At 45.1% G+C, this 17,218-nt stretch overlaps 1 protein-coding gene and 1 long non-coding RNA gene across 2 annotated transcripts in view; one reads left to right on the plus strand and one right to left on the minus strand.

The window, feature by feature from the left end:
- Window positions 1-17,218, plus strand: part of LOC130544445 (uncharacterized) — a 160,011-nt gene that overhangs the window by 125,451 nt on the left and 17,342 nt on the right. The window lies entirely within an intron of this gene.
- Window positions 1,890-5,900, minus strand: CXCR4 (C-X-C motif chemokine receptor 4). Its single transcript, XM_026510071.2, has 2 exons — window positions 5,788-5,900; window positions 1,890-3,479 (listed from the first exon to the last, which is right to left on the minus strand). The coding sequence occupies exons 1-2, from the start codon at window positions 5,800-5,802 to the stop codon at window positions 2,433-2,435; spliced, it is 1,062 nt and encodes a 353-aa protein (XP_026365856.1). The 5' UTR covers window positions 5,803-5,900; the 3' UTR covers window positions 1,890-2,432.

Consider the following 17,218-nt stretch of genomic DNA (forward strand, 5'->3'; position numbering starts at 1 on the left):
TGACCTTCAAGGGCCTCATTCATAAGGGACAAGGAGAGGGAACAATCAGCTACTTCATGCAAGGGCTGGCTAGCAGACTGGGTTTCCCAGCATTGTCGAACAAACCACGACACAGGGAATGCTTTAGAGCCACTTGGAACATGTCAGGGTGGGGACAGAGAATGATGGGGGGTGGGGCTTTCGGGGCAAGGAGAGAGCCAAGCCTTTTCTTCTTTTTTAAAAAAGAGTTATCCCACCTTTGTTCCAAGAGAGAATGAAATATCCATTAAGACTGGTGACACTGGGAATTTTGTTTCAGCTCGGTTCCTTTTGTTGTGACTCCAGGGTAAAGGAGAGGAATCTGGGGTGACTGGGTTTAAAGCCAAGAGGAGAAAGAAAACGAATTCCTTCCAAGGATTCCTTCTATTGTCTCAAGAATAAATATTTATAGAGAAAGTTCAAGTGAAGACTTTTACAATGGTCATGGTTTTAAGACTAAGCCTTCCAAAGAGTACATGTAAAACTATGCTTAAATGAAGGGTGATCCAATTAGGCTACCCAGGGAAAAACCAAGAAACCTCAAGATAATTTCCTATATGAAATCTAATTGTGTTCTCAAGTGGAATAGGAATACCACTCTGAATTATTCCAGATCCATAGACTGCAGCAGAAATGTACAGCCAAATTGGATTCTATTTTAAGTAATTAAGTTATTTCCCTTCACAGGATCTATAATTTGCTTTCGACAAATGTGATTTGCCTCACAAAGATAATACATTGCAATTTTTCCTCCAAAATAGATTTTCTGTGCCAGAAACAATTATGAAAAGTAGACCAAATATTGCCTTGATTATATCCTGGTTATTATCTTTGAGTGTGTGTCTGGAGTGCCCTGTTTGTGTTTCAAAATGAGATAGGTATGGCTGCTATATCGTTTAGAACTTATCTTTAAATGGAGACCAGAGCTGAAATGTACTCAAGAGCCTGGGGCTTGCACAACAGTAGTGTAAATAGCTACGGGGGTTATTACATAAGACTCCAAAATCTTGTGCAAAATGTGGGCAATGAGGAGCTTGGTTCAGTGAACCTTTCTTCTGAGCTCTGAAAACACCAATTTAACTTTTATCTGCTTGGTTAAACCCTTGAGGTGCTAGGTGTTACAATAGATTAAGTGTTGAGATTTGCATAGAAGATATTGCAAGAGGGGTATTTTTGGCATGGTTAATTTTATGAAGAAAACATTCACTTTTGGCTTTATTTTCAATAACAGTTCAGTTGACTTATGACCAGGTGTTCTGGGGAACAACAGTGGTATGGTGAAGAGCATGGGCTGGAACGATGAGTGCAATCAACTCCTGGTTTGTCCCCTTGAAAGTGCCAGTTTATGGAAAGTCTATGAATCTCAGTTCCTTTGTCTGTGAAAAGGGAATGATGGTATCTAGATTGAGACAATCAGAGGAGAAAAGCATACTAGGCTTGGCACAGCACGGACCTAGATTGTAAAAGGTGTCAGTCATAGTAAAATCTAAAACCTTTTATCCTTTACACACATTTATCCTTCAGAAAGATTCTTTTTCATAGGAACTGGCTGGACGTTTCTAAATGTCTAGGAGTTGAAGTGGTTGAGACTTCAGATTTTGAAGACAGATTCCCTGGTTTGGAATACTGGCTGTGCTACTTACCATGCCTTTAACCAGGTCACTTAGTATTTCTGTGCCTCAGTTTCCTGCCCTACAAACTGTAGTTCTACTATTAATAATTGAGCCAGAGTTCCTATCATAGAATTACGATAAGGGTTAAGCAAAATAGTACAACAACCAGGAAAGGACCTGACTTGCCAAAAATATGTTATTATTTTTGACTTCTGTTAGCCAAAGGAATGTCAACAGTAATCAGAACATAACACTGAGTAAATTTATCATGAACTTTTATTAACAACTTAATACAAGACTGTACATTGTAGGTGCTGATCAATCCACTTCTGAAAACTGAAAAACCAACGTTTCTATACCACTTCAGGCTTTGGTTATAAGTGCCATCTTCTATAGCAAAATCACATAGTGTAACCAAACAATTTAAGAACAGGAAAAAGAAAATGTTCCACTGGAATGGAGAGATTATTTATGTACAAACAGCTGAGGATCATTTCTAGCTTAAGTGATTCACTACACACTCTGGAATGTTCAGTTCTCTTTTCTACAGTCCTACAACCAGATATACAGCAACTAAGAACTTGGCCACAGGTCCTGCCTACAGACACTCATCCACATGAAAAACAAACAAAAATATTTATATAAATAAGTCAATTAAACCTCACAAAAACTAAAGAAACACAAGAAAAAAATCCAACAGTCAATAAAAAACTGTACAGTATCGGTCAGTCTTTTGTATCTGAAAAAATGTGTAACATAAAAAAAAAGTTCTTTAATGTATACAAGTCTTTTCAATCAGTGTTAGCTGGAATGAAAACTTGAAGACTCGGATTCGGTTGAAACAGAAGAATGTCCTCCCCGCTTCCCTTTGGAAAGGATCTTGAGGCTGGACCCTCTGCTCACAGAGGTGAGTGCATGTTGGGCAGAGGTTTTAAATTTGGCTCCGAGGAAGGCATAGAGGATGGGGTTCAGGCAACAGTGGAAAAAGGCCAGGGCCTCAGTGATGGAAATCCACTTGTGCACAGTGCTCTCAAACTCACATCCTTGCTTGATGATTTCCAGGAGGATGAAGGAATCGATGCTGATCCCAATGTAGTAGGGCAGCCAGCAGGCGAAGAAAGCCAGGATGAGGATAACTGTGGTCTTGAGGGCCTTGCGCTTCTGGTAGCCCTTAGAGTGGGACAGCTTGGAGATGATAATGCAGTAGCAGGACAGGATGACAATGCCTGGCAGGATAAGGCCAACCATGATGTGCTGAAACTGGAACACCACCAACCACGAGTCATTGGGATAGAAGCGGTCACAGATATACCTCCCATCTGCCTCCCTGACATTGGCAAAGATGAAATCAGGAATGGTCAACAGGAGAGCAGGTATCCAGACGCCAACATAGACCACCTTTTCAGCCAACAGCTTCCTTGGCCTCTGACTGTTGGTGGCATGGACAATAGCCAAGTACCGGTCCAGACTGATGAAGGCCAGGATAAGGACACTGCTATAGAGGTTGACTGTATAGATGACATGGACTGCCTTGCACAGGAACTTTCCAAAGTACCAGTTGGCCACAGCATCAACTGCCCAGAAGGGAAGCGTGAGGACAAAGAGGAGGTCTGCCACAGACAGGTGTAGTCTATACTTGTCTGTCATGCTTCTCAGTTTCTTCTGGTAACCCATGACCAGGATGACCAATCCATTGCCCACTATGCCCGTCAAGAAGATGATGGAGTAGACCGTGGGCAGAAAGATACGGTTGAAATGGGCATTTTCCTCCCGGAAGCAGGGTTCCTTCATGGAGTCATAGTCGCCTGAGCCCAAGTCATCTTCTGTGTAGTTATCTGAAGGGTATATCTGCAAAAAAGGCAAGGGAATGGACATTAACTTTCAAGTTCAGCTGGCATTCTCCAAGTTCAAAAAAATGTTTCTGCTATTTTTTAAACATTATTTATTTATTTATTTTTAAAAGATTTTATTTATTTGAGAGAGAGGAGGAGAACACAACAAGCAGGGGGAACAACGAGCAGGCAGCCTGATGTGGGCTCGATCCTGGGACTCCCGGATCATGAGACCTGAGCCAAAGGAAGATGCTTAACTGACTGAGCCACCCAGGTGCCCCTAAAAAGTAATTTATAAAACCCAACTCATCCCAGCCTTCTTCAGGACATTCTGCTCCCAATGAAGTAGTGAGGGAAGAGCACAAGAGAATTATTATAGACTCCTGCAATCTCCTCCCCATCTTTCTCCAGAGTCATTTCATTATATCCTTCTTTAGTAGAACCAATTACAAAATTCTTTGTTTAGAACCAAAGGGTGCTGAGATTCTGAGGGCTTCAAAGTCACATCTTTGCTAACTGTTCTACCCCGCCCACTAGGGGGAAGAAAAAAAACCTTGGGAGGGAAAATACCAAAACAAAACACAAAGAGGCCACTCCTAGGCTTCGAGGATGGGGGGTGGGGGCCTTGGGGCGGTGGAGGGGAGCAGGTGAGGAATGGGAATAGAAACTCGTGTTCTGAGGACCTGGGATTAATTTTCTATATGAAGATTCATCAGGACAGAGAAAAGGGTAGGAAGGAGCATGGGGGGGGGTCCCCAAAACTTTCTCCTAAGGCGCAAAACATTGCCTTCCCCTCGCTTGTCTAAACACAAACCATTCTGTACTTCAAGCAACATGTAGTGGGGAAGGAGAATACGGTCTTAAACGAGGAGTCTTTAACGCTTGGGGTATTGAACAGGGGTGTTAGAAGTGGATACCGCCCAGCACACATGCCGGCAGAGGGACATGGGTGTCTCTACCCTACCTATGTTTATCTATTGGCGCGTTTGGGACGTTAGGGAGTGCAGCATTTTACTGGGAGGGGAAGATCACGGGGTCTGCACTCATGGTCCTCGCCCCAAGTTTCATTTCCTCACTCTCCCGGATCGCTTCCCACCCTGCCACTGACCCAGTAAATGGGGTCGGAGGTCTGCAGCTGGAAGCCTCCAGGCGGAGGGCGCACCAAGGGCCTGGGGGTCCAACGCCGGACCTCCTCGGCTGCCCACTACGCCCACGCCCACCGCCAGCCGCAGCAGCTCCCAGGGTTCAGCCCGGCAGCTCGCCAAATTCAGTCCCACAGGGTGCTGGGGAGAGAATGGGCGGCTCCTCCGTAAGCGCCTTTGAATTGCGCGCGGTTGGGGGAAACGAAAAGCCTTCCTGGTAAGGGGTTTTCAAAAGTCTCCAGGAAACCACCAACGGTTAAACAGCGCAATTGGGATCGGTGAGAGCCAAACGGTCTCCCCACTTGCACCTGCCCGTCTGCGCCGCAACTACAGGCAGCCCAGGTGCCCTCCCAAGACCTCACTCCACCCCAGTCCCCGCAGCGCACACCTCTGGGTCCTGCTGCGCAGTGACGGGTTAATACTCCTCCCTCTGTACTATCCCAAACTACCGAACCCCGGGGTCCACTCGTGGGGCTTCCGATGACCGCGAGGTCTCTCCCACAACCCCAAGGCGCGCGGGTTTCTCCTGGCCACCTCCCTGCTCCGGCCAATTCTCAGACCTCTCTCAGGCAAGCAGCACCTTGGGTCCGCCTGCCTTTCCCGCCCTCTGCTCACTGTGAGGGGGTACTGACACTGCTCCTCGGGCGGTGCAGAGTTTAGCGAACACTCGCCCAGCCTCAAGAGTGGTCCCCAGGAGCCTTTGCCTGAAATTAACCAGGGGCGCTGTCTCGCTCTGGGAACTCAGCCCCGGCGCACCGCCCTCCACCTCTAAATTCAGATCTTATAATTCACTCCAAATAAACCTCCCCCTCCCCTGAAGGAGAGACCCTTGGTCTGAGTCCGGGGGCAGCGCGCACGTCTTCTCTGCACTTGTGCACAAAATGTTCTTATGTTTGCAAACAGCGTGCAAGCCTAGCGCGCACCGCAAGACTCAAGGGGGAGACACATGCAGCCACCCAAAAGGTCCTTCCAATCTTTTATCTTCTACTTATAGAGTAAAAGATTCCAACCCTACCCTCCTCCTCCAGTGTAACCAAGCGCACGAAAACTCCTTTCCATGCTCCTTCTCCGGGGTACCGGCACCTCCCACGTTCTGGTCGCTTCTGCCCGCTCCGAGAGGGGTTGCGCTCTAAGTTTACGTGTTTCTACGTTTAAGAAAAAGCAGGTTGAAACTCGACTTACACGGAACGCGTCCATGGTAACTGCTCGCTCTCCAGCCGCAGTGGCTACCGGAGCACCCAAGTCGTCGGGGTCACTTTGCTACCTGCTGCCGCAGACAACAGACTGAAGTTTCTGGGTGAAGCTGGACTTTTATAAAAACACGCTCGGCGGGCGGCGCATGCGCCGCGTGGGTGCGCGGGCGGGGCAGGGAGAAGGGAGGCGGGGTGGGGGAGAGGGGGGTAGACGTGGGGGAGGAGGGCTTGAGGGAGGGGCCGGGGCAAGCACTCCTGCAGTCCCAGTGAGGTTAATTGGGGTAAACCTGGGAATCCCCTGAGCGGCTGCTGTTAGCTGGAGGTCACCTTGTGAGTCGAGCTGTGGAGGGCCTCCCGGAGGCGTTCCCCAACTTGGGAAAGCTGGATGCGCCTGAACGGAGGTGGGAAGCGTGGGCTACCAACGCGTCCCTGTGTGGCGCATCCGTCCTTGCTCACGTGGATGGAATACCAGACCCGGGAATGCTACAAATGGAGACACTGAGACCGGGAGAAGGGTAGTGACGTGCCAGAATAACCCAACCAGTAGGCGGCAATGCTGGAAGTAGGTCCAACATCCGACTCCATTCCCTGCGCTTTCAGCAGATGCAGCCCATTCAGAAAATAAAATGATTCTTCAGAGCACAACTGTATGCAACCATATATGCACATCCACAGTAATAGTACCGGCATCGGGTATACATAATAAGGAAACACTTTCAGAAGATGGTAGGATTATTTGGTATAATTAGGGAGGGAGACTGTGATAAAGAAGTAGATGTGTATTTCCGGGCAACCAATTAGTGAATATTACTTAAAAAGATACGTGAGTGTGCTTTATTATAAGAGAAATTTAGCGAATAGTACTGTTTTTGGTAACAGATCGCGAGGTAAACTTGCACAGAATCACTTATTCATTTTCACAACAGCCTGTGGGTGTTACCATTACAGCGATGCATTTAGCCAACAGATATTTATTGAGGGCCAATGTGTGCGACTCACTGTTCCAGACGCTGGGCATACAGCCCTGAACCAGAGGATAAGGCCCCCATGCGGAGGAAACAGAAAGCTGACTGGCGGAGATGAATTGCCCGGGTTGGCCCCGGGATTCCAAGCCCGGCTTGAACCAAGGTCTGGCCGGGTGTCCGGCGTCTTCCACGACTCAGTGTGGAGGACAAGCGTCGCAGGGAAAAGAAATTAGGTTGAAGGTTGGGCGGGTTGAGGCGGAGGTAGGGCTAGACGTTTAAAAGAGTCCCCGACAGACTGGGGTTTGCAGTGAACGCCCAGACAGTGCTTTCCATCCTCGCGCCGCTTCCCGCCGGCGCGGAGCCTGGGTGGGGCAGGGGAACTATTGAGGGGTGGGGCCGAGAACTTGTGCGACCGCTGGCGGGGTGACCGCACCACTGACAGCGGGGGACCGAGATGTGAGCGTTAGCCGGCGAAAGCGATGAATGCGCTGTGACGCGCACCCCGGGACGGTCCCAAGAAAAGGATTTGCCCAGGCTGGACCCGAACACCAACCCCTTTACTTCAGATAAAACCTTTCAGTCTGGAGGTGTTCCAGAGATAGTCTGGGGGCTGGGAACCTTTTCTCTACAGAGCATAGTTTTCCTCTTTTGTCAGCACCCCTTCCCTAATGTTTGTTGGTGAAGGTCCTCATCTACTGAAAACTGATGTTGGGGGTCAGGAGGTGGGACTCTTAGAAACTGCTAATTTAGGACACGATAATGACTAGATGAAATTATATCGTAATATTACGTTATGTAGAATTAAAAGAAGACTTTTAAAAGCACTTTTCTTATGTCATTGAGTAAAACTTGGGATCCTCACATTTTCACATCCTAGGATAGGAGGCGATGTTGAAGGACCAGAATTTCAGATAGGTTCCATGACTTGCTTTTCACAAAGCTCAGTAGTGGCAGAATCATTGTGTTTTGACCCAGAATGTCAGCTGCATTGTACCTCAAAACTCTTCTCTTCATTATGGTGGAAACCTGACAGGTGGAAACTTCAAAACCTGCTCCCAAAAGGGAGAGAGGATAAATCCAGAGTAAAATGATTTGCACAATAAATATTTGTTGATTGCAGACAAAAGAAAGGTTTTCCTTTATCTGTGGACTACTTTAGATCCTTTTAGGTATATCTGCTAAAAGGAAGCAGACAATTAAGAGAACAATGAAATGCTATTCAGTGACTGTCAAATTAAGCAAAATTTTTCTTTTCAAAGATAATATCTGGACATTAAGATAAGACCAGGTGTCTCTCCCTTGTGGCTGGTGGGAAATGTGGATTGGACATCCTTTCTGGAGAGCATTTTGTCTGTTGTTAGCAGACCCTTAGAACAGTAATTCCACCTATAGAAACATCCCAAGAAAATAGAATTTTGCCACAAAGATATTCGTGGAGGCATTATTTAAGACAGTGAAATATCTGAACAGCCCTAAACGTCCATTAGTGGAACAATTTTGGTATATCCATACATGTGGAATTCCATATGGCCATTGCTAATGATGTTTGTGAAGAAGAATTTTTAATGACATGGGAAAATGCTTATGAAACAATAGGTGCAAAAAGTAGGATACAAAACTATGTATATAGTGTGAACTCAGTTATGTTAAAATAGGTACTAGAAAAAGATGGGAAGGAAAACAAAAAAAAAATTTTTTTAAGATTTTATTTACTTATGGGGTACCTGAGTGGCTCAATTGGTTGGACGTCTGCCTTGGGCTCAGGTCCTGATCCCAGAGTCCTGCGATCAAACCCTGTGTCAGGCTCCCTGCTCAGTGGGGAGCCTGCTTCTACCTCTCCCACTCCTGCTGCTCTGCACATACTCACTTGAACTCCTCTCTCTGTCAAATAAATAAATAAAATCTTAAAAAGAGAGAGAGAGACAGAGACAGAGACAGAGACAGAGAGCACAAGCAGGCAGAGGGGCAGAGGGACAAACAGACTCCCAGCTGAGTGGGGAGCCTGACATGGGACTGGATCCCAGGACCCCGAGATCATGACCTGAGTTGAAGTCAGACACTTAACTGAGCCACCCAGGCATCCCCAAAACCAAAATGTTTATAGGAGTTTTCACTGGGTGCAGAATTATATTTGATTTTTTACTTTCTTCCTTGCATTTTTCTATGCTTTCCAAATTTTCTGTAATAGGCATGAAACATTTTCATATTCAGAAAAAAAGTCAGTGTTAAAAAAGGAAACAGAATGCCTCCCATCTTGTACCTTTCCACTTCCTAAAATATTCACTAGATAGGATGACTTTTTCTATAATAGTCCTCCTTTCCTGAGGAACGGTCTCTCCTTATTTTCCCCTGGGCCAAACCTACCTAAACTACTTTTTCCAACTACTCTATGATATTCTTAAAAGGAAAACAAAGCAAAAAACTCAAACGTTTGTTGAATGCTTGTGATGGGCAGCTGACCTCCTATAATCCCTTTAATCATTCTGCAAGGCATGTACCACCTCTATACCGCGGGTAAGGAAACTGATGTCCAGAGAGGGCAAGGAACTTGGCAGAGATCACACAGTGAGGATCTGCACCCAGTCTGTCTGGCTCCAAAGCCCAGACTCTCTCCACTACATCACAATGTCTTCTTTCTCTAATGGCTGCTATTCACCCTCTGAAGGCTCCCTCCTCTGAAAGGTCACTTGGCATCTACTTACATACTGCTTTGAGTGGCATCTCTTGGGATGTTATTCAATTTTTAAATGAGTGTATGTCTTTTCTCCTCTTCCTCAAATATTCTGGGTTCCTTAAAGTGAATGCTTAGATATCCTCTATGCAGCTAGTTCACTGATGAACAAATAATGGGCTCCCTAATCGTTTACTGAAGCTTTATTTAATGAATTAATGACTTTCCTGTGTGGCTCTGGCAACAGAGCCAGGCTTAGGGGCTGTCAGGGCTTTGGCAGGGTCCCCAAGTTCTCAGGCTGGCTTTAGCCCAGGGAATAACTAGCCTTGGCTTTGGTTTGGAGGGGATGCTTGCAAATCCAGTGACATAGTGGCAAGCATTCTGCCACCTCCTGTTGCTCGGTCTGCTGCTGGTTGATTTGTGTGTGAGTGTGTTTGCGTGTGTGTGTATCTGTGCCTGTATGTCCCCAAACAGGCTCAAAGGCAGTCAGGCAGAAACCTTAGGGACAGACCACTGCCTGATGGTAGATGGTAGGAGGCAGCAACGTTACAGGCCTTCTGAATGCACCAAGTCTCCTGTCCCCTTGCTGGCTCCTCCCTGCCTTTTAAAAGAAAAATTGCCACTTTTGCTTCTGAAAGAGAAAAAGAATACAAACTTCATTGATGGCAGTAGGGGATACTTCAAGGGACAAAGTTAATTTTTTCCCAATTGATAAAAACAAAACAAAACACACACACACACACACACACACACACACACACACAGGAGACTATTTCCCAAAAGGGCATGTAATTCTACCAGAGGGTTACAAATCTCAAAGAGACAATGCTATCAAATGTCAACTATTTCCAAGCTGGTGTTCGGTGGAAGAAATGGTTCCTCACCCCACTGCACCCAGCCCACTCTTCCTTTCTCAACTCCATAAGTCTTTAATGCTTACAAGTGAAAAAAGACTTTGGGAAATAAACCAAATTTAGGAAAATTATTACTGGTTTTCGGGGTACCATTTTTATCTTACATCTAAGTCATATTTTGAATTTCTAAAAAGTCTGACTTCACTGAAGTCAGATTATTAGTGATTTCCACTGAAGCTTTGTAGCAGTCAAGAACAGTCAACAAAATTTCCTATACAGAGAGAAAAAGAGAGATTGGTAAACAAATACAATGTGAACTTCCCCTGGTAAGTCATTTTAAGAAAGCAGCCACTTAATTAACAATGCAATGATCATTACTTGGCTAGTTAGTTCCACTGCCAGGGAATGCATTGCTCTCAAAGTTTGCTGTGTTCATGTGGCAGGTTCAGTGTGGCTTTGTGGATCGGAAGAACAACAGACTCAGTGCTGTTGCCTCAAAAATTATGGTGTCAAGCTGGGAAAGAGGGCACGACTTTAGGAAATAATTGAGTATGCAAACTCTGTTCTCCATGGAAAAGGCTTGTCATTGTTTTCCTTAAACCAGTAATTTACTGGCAGTGACCTCAGGCAGCTATATAACAAGAGGAAGTGCCTACAGTTCTGTGGACGGTCTGCTCTCTGAAGAGAACTGTGCATCCCATGGCAGAGCCAGGGTACAGCCAGAAATGCGGTGGTCTGATCACCCATACAGATGGGCTTTGAGATCTCGCTGAGATCATTCTACCAAGAGTTTTATATTAGCAGAATGATAGGGTGGAAATTGTGTGTGTGTGTGTGTGTGTGTGTGTGTGTGTGTGTAGGGGGATCCATGCAATGTTCATGCAAGAGCAATTTTCTAAATCCAGAGCCATGATTATGCTTTTGGAGCTACTTACAGGTATAAGGCACAAGTGACAAACCCTGCAGATACTGTAAATAAATGAGGCCATAGGGAGTGGTGAGGACTGTGGAGAACTGGGGTGTCTAAAGGGGATAGCCACCACCCTTGATTATCCTGTGTGGGAATTTGGGCCATATCTTCCAATTGTTAAAGAGAAACTGAAAGTCCTGATTTTTTAAGGTGAAAGCTCTTGACTAAAATGTTGATTCAGAACACACAAGCAATCAAACAAAAACTCTTTGAGCTTCCAGTTTACACTGGCCTAAATTATGATACTATGAGTCAAAAGAAAGATTGGGGACTTGGGGGACCCAGAAGGATGGAACAGGATACATAACTGACAGCAATGTAAATAGCCAGAACTGTCCAGAGAATTCTTTTAGGATAGCTCTGTGCCATAATTTGTCCATCACTCCAAAACTGAAATTAATCCTTTGGATCTCCTGAGCTGGTCCTTCTTTGCGGCTCCCAACTGCACTCAGATTAAAATCTGGGACCCTGAAGATAGCTAACTCAGCTCCATTATTTCTCTATTATATTCCCTCAACCTTTTCCTCATGCTCGGGCTCTTAGCCTTCTCAGTTACCTCAATGCATGAGTACTGGCCTGCTATTTCTTTTAGCTTTGCAGGACAACATCTTTCTTAGTTTCTTTCTTTCTTTTTTTTTAAGATTTTATTTATTTGAGAGAGAGTGAGAGAGAGAAAGAGAGATTATGAGCAGGTGGGAGGGGTGGAGGGAGGAGCAGGCTCCCCACTGAGCAGGGAGCCCGATGTGGGGCTCCATCCCAGGTCATGACCTGAGCCGAAGGCAGACACTTAACTGACTGAGCCACCCAAGTGTCCTCTAGGACAACATCTTTCAAGAAGAGGAACATTTCTCCCTCTTCTCTTTAAACAGGAGGACTGATAGTAGAAAGAAGGATCGCCCACTGAATAGAGTAACTTTAGTGGTTCAGAGCATGGGGCTTTGGAGCTTGAGTGCTGACTCTACCCATATCTTCCAGCTCCACATTCAGGGACATCATGTGGGTAGCTGGGGAAGTGTATCTCTAATACATTTCCTTAGCTGTAATAGCCAGATAATAATAACATTTCACTTGTTGGATTGTTGGGTGGATTAAATATGATAATGCATGTCAAGTTTATAGCACAGTGTGGGACCCATTGTAGTGCTCAATAAACATTGCTTGTTATTAATGTAGGCTCATATCTCAGCTGCTGAAATGTCTTCTTGTTGGCGGAGGGCTCCGATTAACCAGGCAAATGGATTTCTCCCCCATTACCCACAGAAGTGAGGTGAAGGGAAATGGAATCTTAAATAAAGTGTGAAATGTTCTTACTTCTAATTGTGGGGCAGAAGAAAGACTTATGTGGTGGGGGAAGGAAAGAGAAGTAATAAAGTTCTCAAATGTGCCTTGAAAGCCGTCTCCTGTAGTTATGAAGACTCAGATTCAGGGTTGGAAGGGATCTTAGAGAGCATTTGGTCTCCATTCCAAGGAGCTCCTTCTACAACCATATGGGATGCTCCCACCTCTAAGGACTCCCAAGGATGGATAGCCCATTCCTCAGAAAGGGAGCTCATCCACAGCTGGGCGAACCTGGGCACTAGACAGTCCTTTTCTCCAGGCACCTGCCTCCCCTATTTTCTTTCCTCTGGGTCTAATTTAACTAGAGCTTGGCTGGATGAGATGCCTGCCGAGAGAGGAAGCCAAGGAGAGCGGCAGCCAAAACCATCCCCAGGCTAAAGCAAAACCTGCCCTTCCAGAGACACTTCTGCAGCCGCAAGGATGAGTCTAATGAGAGCACTCTTTGTTCCATTAGCAAATTTGAGAGCGGAATTGGACCAGGTTAGGGTTTCTTTTCATAAAGGAAATTATCTCCTAACATGGAAGATTTGGGGGATTAAATGACTCAAAAGATTTAGTGCTAGACTTTTTAAGGCCTCCCGAGACTTTCAGATGTACTTGCCTGGAGAGAAAATGTGGGAGGCAGCAGCTTCGGAAGCAGGCTAATAAAGAGAGAGATTAACCCCATCTTTACTTGGCGTTACATTAGGGGAAACCAGGTTACAATGAAGGCTTAAAAAATTGTCTGCAGATTCACTCCTAAATGGAATTCTTTTCAGCAGGTGCTGAGGGTACCTGGAGAAGATGTTGCTTTATCATCCAGTTGCCCTTCTGACTCTTTCCAACCAAAAACATAGGGCATTTCCTGGAATGTCTGTAATGTAAAATTGCGGATGGCTTTGTGTTGGAGCAGTTTCTTTTCAAACAGAGGAAACGAAACTGTTTTCAGAGTCATTTAAATATACCAAGGTGGGGTATTTCAGGTTTTCTTCCTTGTTTTTCTACTCCTTTATTCCTGTAATCAACAAGTTGTGGGATCATCCTCTGAGGTACGTTTACTCAGATACAATTTTCCCAGTGCTGCCGTCCAGGGCCCTGCTTGCCTTTGAGAGCCCAGGTGGGGCAGCCCCTCAGAGGGAGCAGGTATCGAATATCCCACGTCTGCCCACATCTGCCCGTTGTCCCTTTATGGTTTGGAAATTGGCTCATGTGCTGATCCTTTATTGCTTGTTTGGGGGCAGAAAAACAATGACACAGCAACAGTCTGAACAACTTAGAGCAACTTGGATGAATCCTTTCCAGAAACAGGTCCTCATTTGCAAGTCCAGGTTGCTAAAAGCTTTATCTTTGATGAAAGTGGGAGGGCATCCAGCTCCATCTTCCAGCTTCTCCCCAGACTGATTGAAATTAAGCTCCTCAAGCCTGAAGAGGATTTGTTCTCTGCCAAGTAAATTTTCACTTCAGGGTTAGGGTTCTGGCGACCAGTTATTTTTTTTAGAGGGATTTTTCCTCTCTTTCACGCCACCCCATGTGGTGTATGCTCAGGTTTTTGTCATAAATTGGCCATTTGCCACTCTAAAAAAAGAACCACCCTCTGTGCCCTTCAACCAGAGCCCCTGCCCCAACTTCTTTCTCTTTTACACACACACACACACACACACACACACACACACACACACCCCATTATAATCTACCATCCCACAAACCCAAGTCCTATGGTGTTTCTGGAATTTTTGACGTCCCAGCAACTCCTGCTTTCTTTCTTCTCTGTCCCATGTCTGTTCTGTGCCCTAGCCTTGGTTCCAGTAAGGGGAAGGCCCACTCTGGCATTGCCATGAATTTCGATCTAGGCTTCTTTTTAAGAGTTTGGGTGTGCAGGGTTACCAGACTGGCCTAGAAATTGAGAAGAGGTCCCTGGTTCCTGGTAGGCAAAGACCTCCTCTGCCCTCTTATGCTAAACATACACATTTAATTGGCCCTCATTTCTGATACATTCCATGAAAAATCCCCAGCCTCTTCCTTGAAAGTATGAATATACAGAATGTATTTCTTCTGTGCATTCTCCCCTAGACAAGAAAGTTTTGTTGACCTTTACCTATTTTCTGTGGTTTATATTGTCAAAACAAACTTTTTTTCCCAAATCTGAAAAATAATACATAATTAGGTATATTTTTTCAAACTGTATGCCCCATTTTCTTTTCCCTTGAAAATCTTTGCTTTACCCCCACCTTGAGTCACAGAGAACCACTTCAATTGGTCTGGTCTTCTGACCTGTTGTCTGTGGTCTCTAGCCCCATGCCTTTTGTCCCCTGTGAATAGAACGAGCTGTTTTGAATAAATTCTGCAGAAGAAAGAGCTGAAAATGCAGACATATGAGGCCTCCACAAGAATTGAAAACTCACAAAAATAAACCAATACAAAATCAGAGTTTCTCCCTTATATATTTGCTGTCCCACTTTGTTATTAGTATAAACAGTTGTCCTCTTTTCTCCTGAGAGCAAGGGATGTGGGTTTTATTATTCAGCTCTCCCTTCCCTGTGTTGCCAGGGGCAGATGTGTGTAGATGAATGTCTGTGATTTATCACTGGCAAGTGTTGTGGGTCCCTTAATCTCCCTGGTCCTGAGTCCTCTTCCAGGACTTCCACAAAGCTGAGGCAGCTACAGAATACCAGGTGTGTCTGGTCAGTGATGAAGACTGTGAAGCGCTAAAAGAATTCTACCCAGAGAATCATATGTGCAAGGACATGGAAGTGTAAAGCAGCAGGCTGTATCCTGGAGACTGTAGTGGAAGGGTTTCCCTGAGTGTGACTTGGCATTAGGGAATAATAGAAACGTGAGTGAATACCGAACAAGATGACTGTGTGAGATGAGGAGATTTTCAGACTCTGAAGTGCCAGACACCTATCAGGGAATTCTGTTAACTATCTTGCAGGATTGATATGACTATCATAAAAGTAACCTATAGGCCAACTTTGTGAACTGGAACAACATTAATTCAGAGTTAACTATTACAGAGATAAGATGTTTTAAATAAATCTAGATGAAGTGTAAGACTAAGGTGAATAAGGTGAATTCATAAATCACAGGGACCAGGTTTCGACCTGGACTCCAGCCGTACTGTGAGAGGTGGGGAGATAAGGAAATAATGGAAATCTGCCCCTGGGATCAAATCAAGGTCAGTGTTAAGTCCTCTCATGGGCAACCGAGTGTTCTTGGTTCTTCTCCCCTGCAAATCTGGAACACACACTCTCCCACTACACAGGATCTGTCCCACAGCATTTTATTTAGTTTTTTCCATTTCTCTTTCGGACCTTCCTTCTCCTTCCTTAGTGGATTCTCTTCCAGCTCTTCCTGAGCCCTTCTGAGCTCCTTCTCTCTTACTTCTGAGAACTTTTCATTCCCTTTCTCTCCCCCTGCCCACCACCCCACCCTTCCTTATTTCTGTAAACTATTTTGAATGCCTGCAGTGTGCAGAGCTCTGCCAGGCCCTGGGACACAGTCCTTAGTTTCAAGATGTGTAAGGGCGGCGTGGGAGATGATAAGGAACATAGAGAACTATAATACACACCAGAGCAGGAAGGACAGGACATACAGAGTAGAAACAAGGTGCAGCAGGGAAGGAGGGTCTTTCATACAGCAGGATGTATATGAAAAATAAATAGGATTTTGATGTGGACAGATTTGGGCAGGAAGGAGAACATTCGGAGTAAAATAAGAAAGCATGAATAAAAGGTTGGAGCCAGCAACAGGGATCAGCCGGTTTGATTGGACTAAAGTTAGTGTTCTCTCTGGGGAGGTACATTGAAGCTACAGCAGAGATGTTTTATAGGCAAGGTGAATAGGTCCGGACCGTATTTTCAAGTAACATCAAAGCCATGAAGATTTTGAGTTGGATTATAATATGGTCAGAGTCATGCTTTAGAATAACTAGTCTTAAGTAGAATGTAGAATGGGTTGGAAGAAGGAAGCTGAGGTGGAGGGAGCAGACAAACCTATTTGGATAGCTGGGGCAGGGGATTGTAAAGGTCTGGGCTAGCTGGGGAGTAGTGGGAGGCTGATAAATAGAAGAGATCTTGGGGAACTAGCATCTGGTGCTCACTGACATGGGTGGAGGAAGAAGGAGGAGGTCAGGTGACTGGAATTTCAGCTCAGATATGATAAAGAGAGGTCAGGGAGAGAGGCTGTTTGGGAGGGGAGGTGATGCTGTTTAGAAAAAGTCTGAAGGCTATCCTTTTATTTTTCAAAGTCTGGGTGTTGGTTTCTTACCAATACCTGCATCTGACTTGTGGGCCAATGATATCCTGTTACTGATGTCATTGGGGTGACTTCATCTATTTGCACCTCTTGAAGAGATAGCCATCAGAAGTGGCAAAACTTGTCAGACCAAAAAAAAAAGGGGGGGGTAGATTTCAAGATCCTTATGTCTAAGTTTTCTGTCTAGGTATGATTTAGAGTTGATTCTTTGGGGTAGGACGATATGTCAGATAAAAACATATCTATATGTGGTTTATTGAACACCAGTTAGAGGTGGTACTATAGGAGAAGAGGCAGAAGGAAAGGATGCAGGTCTTTGAAGAGACTTAAGGTTCAAATCAACATCTGCACTGTAGTAACAGTTCATATACAGATGTTCATAACTTTTT

This window comes from Ursus arctos, unplaced genomic scaffold (assembly GCF_023065955.2).
Source record: "Ursus arctos isolate Adak ecotype North America unplaced genomic scaffold, UrsArc2.0 scaffold_1, whole genome shotgun sequence".
Lineage (NCBI taxonomy): Eukaryota > Metazoa > Chordata > Mammalia > Carnivora > Ursidae > Ursus > Ursus arctos.